At 39.4% G+C, this 18,300-nt stretch overlaps 2 protein-coding genes across 2 annotated transcripts; both read left to right on the top strand.

Moving 5' to 3' along the window:
• Positions 1-2,040: 2,040 nt before the first annotated feature.
• Positions 2,041-4,704, top strand: LOC115775687 (nuclear factor 7, brain-like). Its single transcript, XM_030723163.1, has one exon. It carries the CDS (start codon positions 2,154-2,156, stop codon positions 3,567-3,569), a length of 1,416 nt encoding a protein of 471 aa, XP_030579023.1. The 5' UTR covers positions 2,041-2,153; the 3' UTR covers positions 3,570-4,704.
• Positions 4,705-13,789: 9,085 nt separating this feature from the next.
• LOC115775688 (nuclear factor 7, brain-like) lies at positions 13,790-17,052 on the top strand. The gene has a single exon (XM_030723164.1). It carries the CDS (start codon positions 13,910-13,912, stop codon positions 15,323-15,325), a length of 1,416 nt encoding a protein of 471 aa, XP_030579024.1. The 5' UTR covers positions 13,790-13,909; the 3' UTR covers positions 15,326-17,052.
• Positions 17,053-18,300: the final 1,248 nt, after the last annotated feature.

The raw sequence follows: 18,300 nt of genomic DNA, 5'->3' as shown, positions 1-18,300 counted from the left end.
TTATATTAAAGTCTCCCCACATATAAAAATGCCTTGAGTTTCTTCTATAATTAAATCAAAAATTTGTCTAAATAAGGACCATTTTCAATTAGGGGGGCATAAACACTTAGAGTCACTAATGATCCTCCCATCCTTCCCCTCACCAAGACATATCTACCTTCTTTATCTATCTTTTCAAATAGTATTTCAAATGTAATTTTACTTGATATTAAAATTGAAACTTCCCTCCTGTGACCCGCTGAGCAAGAAGATGAATATTGGTGTTTGAAACCCATTCTAGCTAATTATGCATGTTCAGTTTCAGAGAGATGAGTTTCCTGTAAGAATGCTATTCCAGTATTAACCCTTTTTAATTTTGTTAAAATTTTACTTCTTTTGATTGGATTGAGTAACATTTACATTATAAGTTACCACTTTCAGTGTTTGCATGTACATATTTAGCAGATTCTTTAATACAGATCTTCAAGACAACACCCCATAACACACCTGAATAAGCCCTTGATCTGACTTGAACAAAAAAATAAAATAATGAATAAAAATTATTGACCTCCAAAAGTGGGATCATATTAACGATCCTGATTCAGTCGCTTTACCCTCTTAATTGGAGTGGAAGGCGAAATGTCAAAAAGTAACTTAAAGGGCCAAATTTTATGTTATTTTTGACATCAATTCCCGGACCGGAAGTGGGCGGGGCCGGAAGCGGCCCATTGGTCGCAAGTTTGGACACTGCTGTTCTAGAAGGTTTAATGTGGTTTTCCTGCAAACAAATGTAAAATGTCTGCGGATAGGGCTTTGTGAGAGAAAACTTTTGCATGTTTCATAACATCACCTATAGTCCCCGAGCATTCCAGCTGGTAAAAGTGATACCACCCCCTCGTTGAGAAATACTAGAGTGCATTCTTAGCCAATTTAACAAAGAATAACTGCCCAGTTGAACAATCAGAAAGACTCAAAAAACGGGAGAAAGAAACATTCAAATCTAAATAAAAAAGTTACTTTAGTGACTTTGTAAACTATTTCACAAAGCGTATGTATTACACAGTTTTGGCCATAGCTTCTTAGGGAGAAGAGAATACCTTCTGTTAATCATTCGAGGTGACCCGCAACCGAGTCGGATAGGCAAAACCAACCTTCATGCCGGCTTCTTTAAGCTTGTTTTGGGCCTCCTGGAATGCCTGCTGCCACTTTATCACCTGCGCTGGGAAGTCTGGAAAGATGTGAACTGACTTGCCTTTATAGCTCAGCGGGAACTGCTGGCGGGCCAATTGCAATATATTTTCTTTGACCTGGAAGTGGTGAATCTGAGCGATCATTACACGGGGCCGTGCATTCCCACCTGATGGAGGAGTTCAAAGCGATGTGCCCGGTCCACCTCCACTGGCTTATGGAAATTGTAGAAACTTCATTAGAAACGCACTCATAAAACAGCTGATCCACTCTTTCACAATAAAGTTATTTTTATCCATGCTGTCTGAAGAATTCATTGCAGTCATTTCTCATTTTGAGCTGTTGGAGAGACTGGCAGAGAGAGGTCTCTGGTTCCAATCCTGACGCTCACATTTGGGCTCATCTGTCCTCATTTTTCCCTTTTTAATGCAGAGAGAAAAGAACAGCTGTGAGGGCGTCTCTGCAGGAGCATCTCTGCATTTTCTGTCTCTGAGATTTACAACATTAATATAAAGTACAGGTAAATTTGGCTGTAACACCTGATACATCAGTCACCTTTCACCATATTCATCCATGCTTTGAGGGTCTTAATCTTAAATTTATAATTACATTTTTTTCTTCTTTTAAATAAAACAGCTCAGTCTGCCTGCTAATCTCACAACATTCATGATTTCATCATTTAAAATAACTACTGCTCATATTAACAGCATCAGACTGGTTTGCTCCTCTAACCTTCCTCCTCTTAAAGCTTTAAATATGAACATCTGAACAGCGCCCTCTGCTGGCGACAAATATTATTTCCTGCTTGTAACAGTTGACCACGTGACTGTGATCCACGAAAGTGAAACTAAATTTCGACACTTTAATCTGAGCTGAGACGCCATCACAGAGCGTCAGATCTCTGCTGAAAAACACACATTTGGAGGATTTTAATCAGACGGTTCAACAAACAGCAGTTTGGTGAGTTACAGATACTCAAAGATCAAATGGCTGAGAAACTTCTTGAAAGTTTCCTGAGCTGCCACGTGTGCTCAGAGACTTTCAGAGATCCTGTGTCTCTGAGCTGCGGCCACAGCTTCTGTTCAAGCTGCCTGCAGAAATTCTGGGAACAAGCTAAAAACAAAAACTGTCCCATTTGTAAAAGAAGATCCTCTAAAGATCCTCCACTTGGGAACTTTGCTCTGAAAGAACTTGCTGATTCATTTGCTGGCAGACAGAAAGCTGGATCATCTGAGACAGAAAAGGGAGAGAAGACATTAATGTCAGTGTGCAGGAAACACCAAGAAGAGCCTAAACTGTTCTGTGTGGATGAAGATAGAGCTGTGTGCACCGTCTGTGATTTTCCTCACCAACATGGTCACAAAGTGGTTCCTGTAGAAGAAGCAGTCAGTGACCTGAAGGAGCAGCTGAAATCTGCCTTAAAGTCTCTGCAGGACAAGAGGAACAAATACAAACAAGTGGAGGAAACCTACAATGAAGTGATTCAACACTCCAAGAAGCAGCTGTTGTCCACAGAGAGGCAGATCAGAGCAGAGTTCAACAAGCTCCACCAGTTCCTGAGAGAGGAAGAGGAGTCCAGACTGGCAGCTCTGAGGGAGGAAGAGGAGCAGAAGGGGAGGACTATGAGCAGAGAGATGAAGATGATTGAGGAGCAGATCTCCTCTCTGTCAGACAGCATCTCTGCTGTTGAAGAAGAGCTGCAGAAACACAGCGTGCCATTCCTCAGCAGTTATAAAGCCACTCAGAGCAGAGCCAGAGCCCAGAGCTCACTGTCAGATCCACAGCTGCTCTCAGGAGCACTGATAGATGTGGCCAAACACCTGGGAAACCTGTCCTTCAGAGTGTGGGAGAAGATCAAGGAGAAGCTCCACTTCAGTCCTGTCATTCTGGACCCAAACACTGCACACTGCTGTCTCTGTCTGTCTGATGATCTGACCAGTGTGAGACAAGGAGACACAGAGCAGCAGCTTCCTGACAATCCAGAGAGAAACACTAAGTATGCCACTGTTTTTGGTTCTGAGGGCTTCAGCTCAGGGAAACACAGCTGGGAGGTGGAGGTGGGAGACCATCCTGTCTGGTTTGTAGGTTTAGTTAAAGAGTCAGTTGACAGGAAGGGAAAGATTTTTGCTTCACCAAAATATGGATTCTGGTGTTTAACACATCACAGTGGAAAATACACTAATGGTGTTGGTCAGCCTGTGACAGTGAAGAAGAGTCTCCAGAGGATCAGAGTCCAGCTGGACTATGACAGGGGGGAGGTGTCCTTCTACAACCCTGAAGACATGACTCACATCTACACTCACAGACACACTTTCACTGAGAAACTCTTCCCATATTTCAATGTTGGAAAATCAGGAGACGCCAAAACCTGTGATATCCAAATGTGTCAGATTTCACAGTAAAGTGATTCTTTTTTAACGTCTGTGTGGTGATTTTTTTATGTGTGTTGTTTTTTTCTTTAGGCTTAAAGAATCAGATTTTAGCACCAATGACATGATGGGACACATCTTTCTGTTTTATATAATGTTCAGGATATTCCCAAAGCACACAATGAGACTTTTTGGATCACATGTAGATTTTCTTTATTTTTCAGCTGCCAAACAAAACTGTTTTCATTTGTTACTTTCTGATGTTTTCACTTGAAAGCATTGAAGTCATTTTTATTGATCTTTTTGAAGCAGATTATTGATGCTGATATAATCATTGAGCTGCTGTTTGTTTCCCATGTGTGTCAGTACAGATTACTGTTCACTGCCTGACACAGAATTACATTTATTCAGTGATATTCAGGAAATGTCTTCAATTGTGTTTGTCATTGTTCCAAATTGATCTTTGTCCTGAATGTTGAGTCTAAATCACAGTGACTAAAAACTAGAGAGAAAACTGCAGATTCTTGATTCCAGCTGCAACTAAAGACTATTTAACAAAATCATCTGTTGATGTTTTAGTCAATGAAACAGCAGAAAATGAGTGATAAAGACACCAAAGGCTCACATATGAGTCCATGTTCTGTATGTCTATGAACACAAACACTGATTTGATCCTTCTTGAACATTGATGCTGTTAAAGTTGCTGTTTGTTCCAGTGTGTTTATGTCAGCTTCAGCTCACAAAGATTTATTGTCTCTATCAGACGTTTTGTTCATGCTTTCTTTTCCTGTTCTTATCCGGGGGTTACAGCAAACATTTGCTCTGTCATTGATTATTATTTTGCTCCACAGCAGCAGCAGAGCTGCTTTGTTGTAAAGGCTCATAGAAATTATTGATCCAACTGTCTGAATTCAATCTGGCCTTTGATTTTGTTGTGTTGCGTTCATGGAACTCACAGCAGTTACACAAAAACCAAAGGACCTGTTTCCATATCACAATATTTGAGCCACTGAGGGTTATTAGTTTTCTTTAAGGAAGGTTTTGCTTTGTTTGTTTTTGCCTTTTAAATGTTTACAAACAGATGATAAACTTTTTTCTTCCCTGCTAATCTCCATCCACACTCCAGTCCAGTAGGTGGCAGTAATGCACCTGTAAGTTGGCTCCATTAAATCCATAAAGAACACAAAGGCAGCCAGATGGAAGCTCCTGATTAAATATATGGAAATCAGAGCAGTAAACAGACACAACAGACAGTAAAACATCATAAATGTGCTTCTTTATTTGTCAGGTGTGATGATGATATCTGCATGGATTTGGAGTCACATTAAAGAAGCTTTTTAAATACTTGTGTAAAATAAATCAATTAGACATTAGGACCAAAAATCCTGCCAGAGAACAAATGAGACAAAAACACACAAAGTCCAGGAGAGACACACAAAAGAAGTGCAGACAAAGTTGAGAGAATCAGGTCAGAACATTGTCTGCCATGCAGCACAAAACAGCAAATACTCTGCTTCAGATGCAGTACTGGAAATACTCCATCTGGTTGGGGCAAAGATGCTGCCAGGATGCAGCGGCAGGAGGAAGGACGCATGACGCCCACTCAGCAGCAGCAAACTCAGAGGACAGTTAGAGCATTAGTTTCAGTCTGAGAGCTTAAAGATGCTCAATGTTCACAAATGACTGCATCCTACAGAGTTCAGAGCTGCAGCACATCAGTGAAAATGGCTCAAGTTAATGACATGAAACAGTGTGACAGAAACACAAGGGGAGGGGGCAGAGAAGGAGACATGTTCATCATGGGAAGCCCCCCATGAGAAAACCACGGCTCAGCTCAGTTCATTTCTGCTCTGCTTCGTCAAAATCCCAGAATTACTGCAGAGCACAAATCAGGCTGGGCTCTGAGCACTCAGCCTGAGGACTGAGTGAAGGATTTAAGGACACACAGCTAGGAGCCATCCACCCAATATGCCAGTGATTCCTTCTGACCTCATCTCTCCCTCTCAGTCCAAATACATCAACACTCCTAGAAGCAACTATCAGCCACAACAGGCAGAAGACCTGCTTTTTTCAGCATTAGTGCAATTTGCAGTAAATGACATGCCACAAACTTTGATCAGTCACCTTTGTGTGATTCACTGAAATATTCTCCTCAAAGGGAAACTACTGCAAACACATGTGCCATCAGGACAGCTGCAAAATCCCTCTGTGCACAACTTTCAGTCCCAAAGCTGACACCTCGCCTCTTTCATCAATCCAGTGGCTTTATTGGTGTTAAAAGAAGGCTTTGCTCTGCTGCAGACTCTGAGGAAATCTGGCCCTATATGTTCATTTTTAAAGCTCTTTCTTCTGCTTTATAGTGTTTCCATTGATTTCTATAGGGCCACAAGTCTTTGTGCAGCCACAGCTATCGCCATCTGCTGGCCTTCAGAGAGAATGCAGCTTTTTCTACACTTCCACACTGGCTTCATTTTTCCCACCCGGAAGCTGCGTCCATGTTTTATCCTGTGATTATACTGTGATTATTGATCTCTGCTGCAAACCAATAACCCACATTAAACAATGGAACTGTTCACCACATGCAGTCATTTATACTACTGAATAAATGAGAGTACATGAGAACGTCAGTGCTTCTTCCAATGCTCCATGCAGCAGCTGTTAAAGGTGCAGGAGCTGGATAATAAAAGATGATGAGCAAAGGTCAAAGGTCCATGAGCGTGTTTGATCATGTGACTTATGTTTGATCAGATCATGTTTGATCAACTAAAACCATTTTAATGACTTTTCCAACTCAGGGTCACAAGAAGACTCTTTGAGGGGTCACAGGGTGGGAGGTCAGGTACACCGTGGACAGGTCATCAGTGTGTCACAGGGCTAACACACACACACACACACACACACACACACACACACACACACACACACACACACACACACACACACACACACACACAGAGACAGAGAAACACACACTCTCACATCTACACCTGCTCTAATCTAGAATCCATGAAGACCAATCATGTCCAAAATCAAAGTGGCTTCCACTGAACATTCAAATGCAGGACCAACATATAACTATGTGTCATATCAGATTATTCTGCTTTCTCTGTCTCTGCTCCGATTTCTCCATATTTCTCACACTGCTCAGCTCATCACATTTCAGTGCAGCACAAACCTGATAGTTGGAGTCCAAAGGTAATCTCATGCAGGTGTGAGGCCACAGCCCAGGTAATAAAAGCAGGCAGAAGTGTGTTTTCTGATTATTGATGAACCAGGACGTCATTACAAAGGCTCAGATCTCTGAAAGAACGGAGCTTTCTTGGAAAAGGAAATCATGGCTGATAAACCTGCACATGTGGGAAATGTGTTCAGACTTTAAGGAATCTAAATCAGCCAATACAACCCCCTAAATATGATCTCATTATGATCAATGAAAACTATAAACATGATAAAGTGGTTACTTTCTTGATTCAATGTAACTGTTGAGCAAAGAGCAAAATATTTCCTCTCAATTCCTGTGAGACAGAATGAGAAGAAGTAAAAAAGCAATAATTTGAAGGAGCTGATTATTGAACAGAAGAAGGAGAAACATCTTCCCAGCAGGATGTTTGCTGCTGCTGTGTTCCTGCCACTCATGAGTCCAATAACTGAAGCAAAGTCTCATTTCCTGCTGGCATCCTGTTGAACTGTGCACAGTAAAAAAAAATTCCCTTAAAAAACAGGACATTGTCCTGTTTTTCTACGTCATTTCCGTTAAATGAAATACAGATAATTCCGTAAATTTACAGTACATTTTCTGTGCCATTTTATGGACACTTCTGTTAATTCCATCACAAATCATTCAGTAAGTTTACATATATTCTCTAACCTTAACTGGCAATTTGCTAAGTGTTCTGAAAATGTCTTTACCACTGAAAATTCTGTTAACTAAACCTGCACCATTATGCTAAAATACAGATAGGCGTGATGATTTTAAAAAGTGCCAATAAACCAGCATAAACAAAAGACTAATAACCATTATGTAAACATAAATTGAACAAATTTATTTTTCCTTTTGTAACATTTTATTCATAAATGCCTTTAATTGATATTCTTTCCTTTAACCAAGGTAACTGGATAAAACACTGTAAGCAAGAGTTTTGTTTAAAAGAACATTATACAAAGATGCATAGCCATTAAACAACAGAGCTGTATAATATTTGAGAAACAGAATTTGTTATACAAATTCTATACTACTAAAACTATACTACTTCAAAACCAATCTAGCATTGTTATTTCTTTCTTCCCCAGTAACATGAATGAATAAATAACTGCATAAAACCTACTGTGATCAAGGCCCTGCTACTGATAAAAGTCCAATCAGTGAGTTTAAACAGATTAACATAAACATTTGAAATGTTAATTCATTTGCAACAATGAACAAATCAACATTAAAGTGCTACTTTCTAAAACGTTAACCACCACATACAAAATAGAAAATGGAAACAACCCTTTAAACTTCAAGCAAAAACTTTCAAAAAAAGGTGTTTTCTGGCAGCACTAAACCAAAGCTGCAATACAAATGCTACAGTGTTTTTCATCATGAACATTTCTTGTTAAGAACAAAGATCTTGTTGTTTGACCTAAAAGCTAACTGTGGCATTTTACAATATCAATTGGGGTGCTTCTGCAAAATTACTGGATTCCATTTTGTACTCTATGTCAAAAAGTCCAAATAGTCATGAGAAAACTGTAGTTTTAAAGGAAAAGCGCAGGGAAGCTGTCCATGCGTATGTAAGTGAACCTTTGTCCATTTGAAGAAGCTATTAAAAGCAGCCTGAAGAGTTCCATTTTGATTTCCAGTTTCATTTCAAATTTTCCAGGGATTTTCAAAGTTGTTGAGTTCAGACAGGAACTTGAGCAGTCTTGGTGGAATGTGTGGCTGCTTTTTTCCTTTCATCTCAGCCTTTGACCCTCGTTCAGGATTTATTCCCAGGAACACTCTGTGGAATATATAATATTTTTGTTAAACAAGTCATAAAAAAAATGAATGACAACTACAGAGTAATGCGTAGAATGAGATGAGACTGAAGGAAAAAAAGTATATCAAAAGTATTCTAGAGACTTGGAGTATATCTGGTAATTATTTATCAAGATAAAAGGGAAACCCCCACCAAATATTTTTTTTTTTTTTTAATTTAACCTTTATTTATACAGGTAGTCCTACTGAGACTCAGTGTCTCATTTGGAAGAGAGACATATGTGCGTGCATGCATGGTTCTGTTTTTTACCTGCAATACTGGTAAATTGATATACTGTTAAAAATACAAAAAAAAAAAAAAAAAAAAAAAGCCAAGCCAAATTGGAAATGCTTGACCTGAACTCATGCATCTCCTGCCCAATTTCAGGAAACAAGTTCAACAAACTGAGTTAAAAAATAACCTGAGTTTATTAACTGAATTTGCTATAAAGGCCGATGAGAGAAAGTTCAATCAACTCAGACTATATTCACCTTGAGATAAAGGCATGTGAGTAGATAAAGAAAGCCACCAGCAATAGAGCTCCAATACCATGTATTACCATGATGAGTGAATAAGAGGCAGAGCCTCTATGTTAACCCAGAATACTGAAGAATTTAAAATAAAAAAAAAAACTTTTAAAAAAGCGGTCAGCGTGTTCAATAATATTTATCTCACAAAACAGGAGGAAAGTAAAGAGAAATTCTAATCACCTTGATCACTCTGTTATCACACAGCATAAAAGTTAAAGTTGTACGGTACCAGTCAAAAGTTTGAACACACATTCTCATTCAGTGTTTTTTTCTACATTGTGAATTAATATTGAACTCATCCAGACTATGAAGGAACACATAAGGAATCATGCAGTAAACTTTAAAGTGTTAAACAAAGCAGAATATGTTTTACAGTTTCAGATTCTTTTAAGTGGGCATCTCTTGCTTTGATTACAGCTTTGCACACTCGTGGCATCCAATAATCTTGAAGAAGTTCCCAGAGGTGCTGAGCACTTATTGGCTGCTTTGCCTTCACTCTGCGGTCCAACTCATCCCAATCCATCACAGGTGGGTTTAGATCAGGTGATTGTGGAGGCAAATCAGATGGCATGTAGCTGTAAAATGCTATGGTAGCCAAGAAATTAACTCTTGAGGTGTGAGCTGTTAACTGAAAGCCATTCCAGGTGACTACCTCATAATGCTGACTGAGAAAAATGCAAAGATGTGCAAAGCTGTCATCTTAGCAAGAGGTGCCTACTTCAAAGAATCTGAAACTGTGAAACATATTCTGCTTTGCTTAACACTTTGTTTACAAAATAAGTCTATATTTATTAATAGCTTGGATGAATTTAGTATTAATTTACATTTAATTTTTTGCTTTCCCTACATTGTAAATGTAGGGAAAAAAAAAAATAAAAATCTGCCACGATGTCTAGAGACTCTTTAATGTCTGTCACATGGGCTCAGTGTGAGCCTGCTCTCATTAGTTAAGAGAACAGTAGTGGACCTGCCAGTTGTGGTGTTCTATGGCAAATATCCCCTGAGCAGTAATCACAGGGTCCACTAAAGATGCCAGACCTTGTGCCACCCTCATGGAAGCCATTTCCGATTTGGTGAGAATCAAAGTCTAAGATTAAGATTTTTGCCCTAACAACACAGCCTTGCAGTGTCATATATGGTGCCACCAGTGAAATGTCTCAAAGGTATGAGACATACATCACAATCCTCCATTTAACATCAAAATTTTAAGTGCCTACCTTTGGATGAATTCCAGAGTGAGTGACATCTCCTTCGGGTATTTTATGTTCAAGACATAAAATAAAGCAAAAGCATAGGCCAGGGCCACGATGGGGGAACTGATGTGGTCATTTACAATTTCTTGGTCGACAGCTATCTTGAATCGTTGGTCTCCTTAAATCATAAAAACACCATTATCACAAAAGATAATTGTCATGTCCAAATGCAGTATGTTGTTTATTTATTTATTTATTGTTAAGATTTTGACAAACACCCAGTGCCATTCAGGGCTGTGCTAAATGTTTTGCAGCCATCTGCCACCAGATGGAGGTGCAACCCTGAGTTTGCTATAAAAAAAAAATAAAAAGAATAAAATTAATAAAATTATATATATATATATATATATATATATATATATATATATATATATATATATATATATATATATATATATATATGGAAGCCACAATACGGCATCAAGTCACATGGTCCAATCAGATTCAGGTGCCTTTAATGACCCGTTGGTCCAACCATTATCATAGAATATTACATGCATATTATCTAACTGTTCAGCGTCCCTGAATTAGCAAACTGGCACTAATTAGCCCCCATGTCCCAACACACACATGTGGGCTGAAAGTTTTTTTCTGACAGTACCCTAAAACAGTGACACGAAGAATGCGCATTTTCGTACGTTTAAAACAAACCATTCTACACCAGGCAGGCAGTCCTTTACAGAATGACAGGCCAACAAAGCTAACGTTAGCATTTGTAATCCCTTAAATAAAATAAATAAGAATCACAAATGCAGTGGTCAGCTCTGTACTTACAACATTAGCTAAAGTCAGTTATAAAACACAAAATATAGATATTACATTTGCATTACAAGATTTTACTGAGCTCTGTCAAACAACCGTGTATGCCTGATATCTCTTTAGTCTTTATACTTTTATGCCTTTAGTGTATGTTATTGTGTTTTAGGTTTACTCGTTTAAATGAAACGGTTGCAGCTGTAACAGTAGTAATTTCCCTTTGGGATCAATAAAGTATTCTGACTGACTGACTGACGATAAAAGTGGGATTAGCAATAAAGAATCAAATCTAAATGCAATTGCTGAACGTAACTAGCAGACACAGAAAAACAGAAAAAGTCACAGTCACAGGCTCCTTCTGGCTCTTCTGTGAAATCGTCAGAAACGGGAATCCGCTACGGGCCAAATATCTTGATAATACTCGTTAGTTCATTAGCTGGTGGACACGTATTTAGCAAAGGCGTAGACTATTAGATATGGGGAAACAGACCTCTGCCGTTAGCATTTCTTTATACCAGTCCTTGTCAAAAAATAAATAAAAGCTGACGATTACACAGCCACACCTAACATACTTTAAAAAATGAAGTACAAATAATGTTAGACTTAAGTCACCACATTACTCTGCAAATTATAACTCTGTTCTCGGTAACGGCAGACGCGGGCTGGCCATTCTTACAACAAAATAATGTTTTCAACATAGCACATTTGTAATTAAACATTTTAAGATAGTCATTTTTTAATTAAAAAGATATTTACCTGAAAAAGAGTGCAAAATCGCACCCAACTCTGAATGTCGAAGAAGATGGCTGCTTTGTGTCTTAAATGTTCCCGCTTCTTGTCGATTGTCCCAGAATGCAATGCGTGATTTAAAAACTATGGAAAAGGGCCTGTGAAAAATCAATACAGACAATTCCGTCATTTAAAAACAGTAAATTGTACTGTATTTTTACGGATTTTTTTTTACAGTGTGAGCAAACTAGATAACTTTTACTGCACCTACTGGTCAGTTTCCATCATCTTTGCTAAAACCTAAAATTCTATACTATAAAATGAGGTTTTTATTCCAAAGCTGTGTCTTCTATTGAATCAGAGCCAAGAATGTGAAGGTAGCAGTGGGGCAGGGAGAGGAGACACAGGTGAACAAGTAATGAGGTCAAAGGTGCTGAGCAGGCTCAAAGGTCAGTCAGAGCTGTCCACAGACAGCAAACACAGGCATCATGTGGTTTCCTGACACAGAGACAGGACAGCCATGCTGAACCCAAAGCTGAGTACTTTGACTCTGTCATGAAGAAGAGACTACAAAGATGGCCGACCTGAGCCCTGAGTTGGACAGATGAAAATCCTGGTGATCCACTAAAAGCTAAAGAAAGCTTTTCTCCTCATTTCTGTTCACTTCATAATCTTCTGTAGTTCCCTTCAATAATCAGTCAGGCTGACATGTTGGCAGAATATGTTTCTTGGTGCAGCTGCTGAGAAACAGAACTTATAAAACTGCTTTAGAGCCGCTCAGCCTGCTGAAATGCTCCTCAGTGGAACATCACCACAAGCCTCATGATTACATTTTGTTTGCTTCAACAAAACACAAGAGCTCAAAATTTGATACATTTTCTCTTTTGTTTAAACACAAACTGGAAAACATGAAGGAGAATCTCTGAATCACACCCTGAAGAGGAGGGAAATATGATGACATCATTTCCTGCTGGTAACACTTTAACCATGACTGTGATACATGAACATGAAACTAAAGGTTGAGCCGAGACGCCGTTAGAGGACGTCAGATCACTGCTGAAACACACAACTGGAGGATCTTCTCTTTTATATTCCTCTTACTTTATATTTATATTCATATTTATTCTTCTTTCATATTGAAGGGCAACACTGCATGTACATGTGATGACAATAAAGACTCCTTGAATCCTAATATCCCAGACTCTGCATCTATGAATAAACTCTTTCAACAATAACTAAAATGAAGCATAAAGATTCAGTTTTCATGTCCTTCATTATTTTACTTTGTTCAAATCCAACTCGGGGAAATTTAAATCTTTTTCTGACGTCACTTTGAAAGAAGCTCCAAAAGTAGCGAACATGAACGCACTCATAAAACAGCTGATCCACTCTTTCACAATAAAGTTATTTTTATCCATGCTGTCTGAAGAATTCATTGCAGTCATTTCTCATTTTGAGCTGTTGGAGAGACTGGCAGAGAGAGGTCTCTGGTTCCAATCCTGACGCTCACATTTGGGCTCATCTGTCCTCATTTTTCCCTTTTTAATGCAGAGAGAAAAGAACAGCTGTGAGGGCGTCTCTGCAGGAGCATCTCTGCATTTTCTGTCTCTGAGATTTACAACATTAATATAAAGTACAGGTAAATTTGGCTGTAACACCTGATACATCAGTCACCTTTCACCATATTTATCCATGCTTTGAGGGTCTTAATCTTAAATTTATAATTACATTTTTTTCTTCTTTTAAATAAAACAGCTCAGTCTGCCTGCTAATCTCACAACATTCATGATTTCATCATTTAAAATAACTACTGCTCATATTAACAGCATCAGACTGGTTTGCTCCTCTAACCTTCCTCCTGTTAAAGCTTTAAATATGAACATCTGAACAGCGCCCTCTGCTGGAGACAAATATTATTTCCTGCTTGTAACAGTTGATCACGTGACTGTGATCCACGAAAGTGAAACTAAATTTCGACACTTTAAACTGAGCTGAGACGCCATCACAGAGCGTCAGATCTCTGCTGAAAAACACACATTTGGAGGATTTTAATCAGACGGTTCAACAAACAGCAGTTTGGTGAGTTACAGATACTCAAAGATCAAATGGATGAGAAACTTCTTGAAAGTTACCTGAGCTGCCACGTGTGCTCAGAGACTTTCAGAGATCCTGTGTCTCTGAGCTGCAGCCACAGCTTCTGTTCAAGCTGCCTGCAGAAATTCTGGGAACAAGCTAAAAACAAAAACTGTCCCATTTGTAAAAGAAGATCCTCTAAAGATCCTCCAGGTGTGAACTTTGCTCTGAAAGAACTTGCTGAATCATTTGCTGGCAGACAGAAAGCTGGATCATCTGAGACAGAAAAGGGAGAGAAGAAATTAATGTCAGTGTGCAGTAAACACCAAGAAGAGCCTAAACTGTTCTGTGTGGATGAAGATAGAGCTGTGTGCACCGTCTGTGATTTTCCTCACCAACATGGTCACAAAGTGGTTCCTGTAGAAGAAGCAGTCAGTGACCTGAAGGAGCAGCTGAAATCTGCCTTAAAGTCTCTGCAGGACAAGAGGAACAAATACAAACAAGTGGAGGAAACCTACAATGAAGTGATTGAACACTCCAAGAAGCAGCTGTTGTCCACAGAGAGGCAGATCAGAGCAGAGTTCAACAAGCTCCACCAGTTCCTGAGAGAGGAAGAGGAGTCCAGACTGGCAGCTCTGAGGGAGGAAGAGGAGCAGAAGGGGAGGACTATGAGCAGAGAGATGAAGATGATTGAGGAGCAGATCTCCTCTCTGTCAGACAGCATCTCTGCTGTTGAAGAAGAGCTGCAGAAACACAGCGTGCCATTCCTCAGCAGTTATAAAGCCACTCAGAGCAGAGCCAGAGCCCAGAGCTCACTGTCAGATCCACAGCTGCTCTCAGGAGCACTGATAGATGTGGCCAAACACCTGGGAAACCTGTCCTTCAGAGTGTGGGAGAAGATCAAGGAGAAGCTCCACTTCTGTCCTGTCATTCTGGACCCAAACACTGCAAACCACTGGCTCTGTCTGTCTGATGATCTGACCAGTGTGAGATGTGGAGACACAAAGCAGCAGCTTCCTGACAATCCAGAGAGAAACACTTATTATGCTGATGTTTTTGGCTCTGAGGGCTTCAGCTCAGGGAAACACAGCTGGGAGGTGGAGGTGGGAGACCATCCTGACTGGAATGTGGGTTTAGTTAAAGAGTCAGTCGACAGGAAGGGAAAGCTTTTCATCACACCAGAATATGGAATCTGGGCTTTGCTGCATCGCAGTGGAAAATACACTAATGGTGTTGGTCAGACTGTGACAGTGAAGAAGAGTCTCCAGAGGATCAGAGTCCAGCTGGACTATGACAGGGGGGAGGTGTCCTTCTACAACCCTGAAGACATGACTCACATCTGCACTCACAGACACACTTTCACTGAGAAACTCTTCCCATATTTCAGTGTTGGAAAATCAGGAGACGCCAAAACCTGTGATATCCAAATGTGTCAGATTTCACAGTAAAGTGATTCTTTTTTAACGTCTGTGTGGTGATTTTTTTATGTGTGTTGTTTTTTTCTTTAGGCTTAAAGAATCCGATTTTAGCACCAATGACATGATGGGACACATCTTTCTGTTTTATATAATGTTCAGGATATTCCCAAAGCACACAACGAGACTTTTTGGATCACATGTAGATTTTCTTTCTTTTTCAGCTGCCAAACAAAACTGTTTTCATTTGTTACTTTCTGATGTTTTCACTTGAAAGCATTGAAGTCATTTTTATTGATCTTTTTGAAGCAGATTATTGATGCTGATATAATCATTGAGCTGCTGTTTGTTTCCCATGTGTGTCAGTACAGATTACTGTTCACTGTCTGACACAGAATTACATTTATTCAGTGATATTCAGGAAATGTCTTCAATTGTGTTTGTCATTGTTCCAAATTGATCTTTGTCCTGAATGTTGAGTCTAAATCACAGTGACTAAAAACTAGAGAGAAAACTGCAGATTCTTGATTCCAGCTGCAACTAAAGACTATTTAACAAAATCATCTGTTGATGTTTTAGTCAATGAAACAGCAGAAAATGAGTGATAAAGACACCAAAGGCTCACATATGAGTCCATGTTCTGTATGTCTATGAACACAAACACTGATTTGATCCTTCTTGAACATTGATGCTGTTAAAGTTGCTGTTTGTTCCAGTGTGTTTATGTCAGCTTCAGCTCACAAAGATTTATTGTCTCTATCAGACGTTTTGTTCATGCTTTCTTTTCCTGTTCTTATCCGGGGGTTACAGCAAACATTTGCTCTGTCATTGATTATTATTTTGCTCCACAGCAGCAGCAGAGCTGCTTTGTTGTAAAGGCTCATAGAAATTATTGATCCAACTGTCTGAATTCAATCTGGCCTTTGATTTTGTTGTGTTGCGTTCATGGAACTCACAGCAGTTACACAAAAACCAAAGGACCTGTTTCCATATCACAATATTTGAGCCACTGAGGGTTATTAGTTTTCTTTAAAGAAGGTTTTGCTTTGTTTGTTTTTGCCTTTTAAATGTTTACAAACAGATGATAAAGTTTTTTCTTCCCTGCTAATCTCCATCCACACTCCAGTCCAGTAGGTGGCAGTAATGCACCTGTAAGTTGGCTCCATTAAATCCATAAAGAACACAAAGGCAGCCAACAGGATAAAGTTTCTATAAGGAAGTTTTTGGGTTTCATGTTCTTGTTTCTTTTAAATGATTTTCAGAATATTTGTCATGCTTTTTATTTGAAGCAGCTCAATTTTAAATCTTCAGTTTTATTCATCAAATGTGACCTGAGCTCTGATGAGCTGCATATTAGAGCAGACTTATACACTCACACGGCTCTGCTCCTCAGTGTGTAACACTAACAGGCAGAAATCACATGTAACTATGGATAAACTTTACATTCTCACACAGAACCCTTATGTTTATGCACTAACTTATATTTCTTAAAGTTTAAAATAAATGTCTACATGAATGTTTCATCAAAGTGTGTGTGGTGCAGTTTGAAGACCAAACAGAATAACAGTGTATGAACACAGACCTGAAGGAGAGGTGAAAGAACAAACCTGCTCTGAGTCAGAGGAACCTGCCAACATCCTTTCACAAAGTCAAACTTGCTCACAAACTTTGCAGCACCCACAATATCTATCACTCCTATATTGTGTAATATCTAATATTCATGCACCAAGTGCAACACTCACCATCTGCATTATTATATGTCTACACTTATTTTATTTACAACATATATATTTTTATACATTCTCTTATTTTCTGTATATTTTTAAAATTTCTCATTTATATTTTAGAAAGTTTGACTTTCTACTGCATGGCACTGAACAGGAGTGGCCCTGCAATCTCACTGTACATCCTGTATAATGACAATAAAGGCATTCTACTCTATTCTATTCAATTCTATTGTATTCTATCTGGCTTTGTGACTGCATTAATCTTACGAAGGCCAGTGAAAGGCCTAAACGTGGAGTCTGGTTTCTTCACCAGCAAACATGGAGATGACCAAGCAGATGAAGAAGGCTCAGCAATGCCATTTTCTAGCATATATTGTACCTCAGCTGCTAATATCTCCTGCTTATCAGGAGACAGCCAGTAAAATGCAGTTTAATAGGCTGAGCATCACCAACATCGCTGTTATGCTGCACTACATCAGTATGTGATGGTGTATCTGAAAATAAGGATGGATGAGCCTGAATGATGTTAACTTGTTACACTTATCTGCATCCAAATGTTCCAAATACAGCAAACAAGTTACTCAGAGCTTCTGAATTTTGAAGCTGAGGTTGTAACCCTCCATCTTCCAGTACACCTCCTTCCTCCTCATCACCTGAGATGAAGTGGAGAGAGCAGCAGTGGCTAACAGAAGGATTTCCACATACTGTGGAGTCACCTGCCTCACCAGACCAGTCTGAAGATGGGCAATGAGCATGATATGGCCTGAGCAAGTTTACATGGCAGATTTTACTAGATTTTCTTTTGTTTGCATTTCAATCAGCTCATCCTGTTCTGATGCTCTCTTAACAGTGCGAGGACCAAAAGATTTAGCCTGAAATGGTGATTCAACACGTGGCGACAGCACCAACACCTGATCGCAGGACCGTAGTGCCGCTGTTCAGCTCTACGATCAAACGATCTTCATCTACTTTTGAGAACCTTCTAGCTTCTCTTTAGCTTGCTCACCTACCTCATAAAGCTTAAACCACTGACACAATCTATTGTGTTTTCCGGTGGCTCGGAGGACCTCTGCTGGTCACTGCTCACAGCCAAAGGACCCCTGACAGTGTGTGCTAATGCAAGGTCATCAGGACTAAATCCTGTGCTCTCCTGCACAACCTCTCTGGCTGCCAAGAACAGCCATGGCATCCCTTCCTCCCAATCAGCCCGAAGCTCAATGCAATAAATAAACGTGGAGCAATATTTTAAATGCTGATGGAAGCGTTCCAATGTTTGGTAAC

The sequence above is a fragment of the Archocentrus centrarchus genome, unplaced genomic scaffold (genome assembly GCF_007364275.1).
Source record: "Archocentrus centrarchus isolate MPI-CPG fArcCen1 unplaced genomic scaffold, fArcCen1 scaffold_24_ctg1, whole genome shotgun sequence".
NCBI lineage: Eukaryota > Metazoa > Chordata > Actinopteri > Cichliformes > Cichlidae > Archocentrus > Archocentrus centrarchus.
Note: the sequence above shows the minus strand (reverse complement) of the source record. Positions and strands in the feature narration are given on the sequence as shown.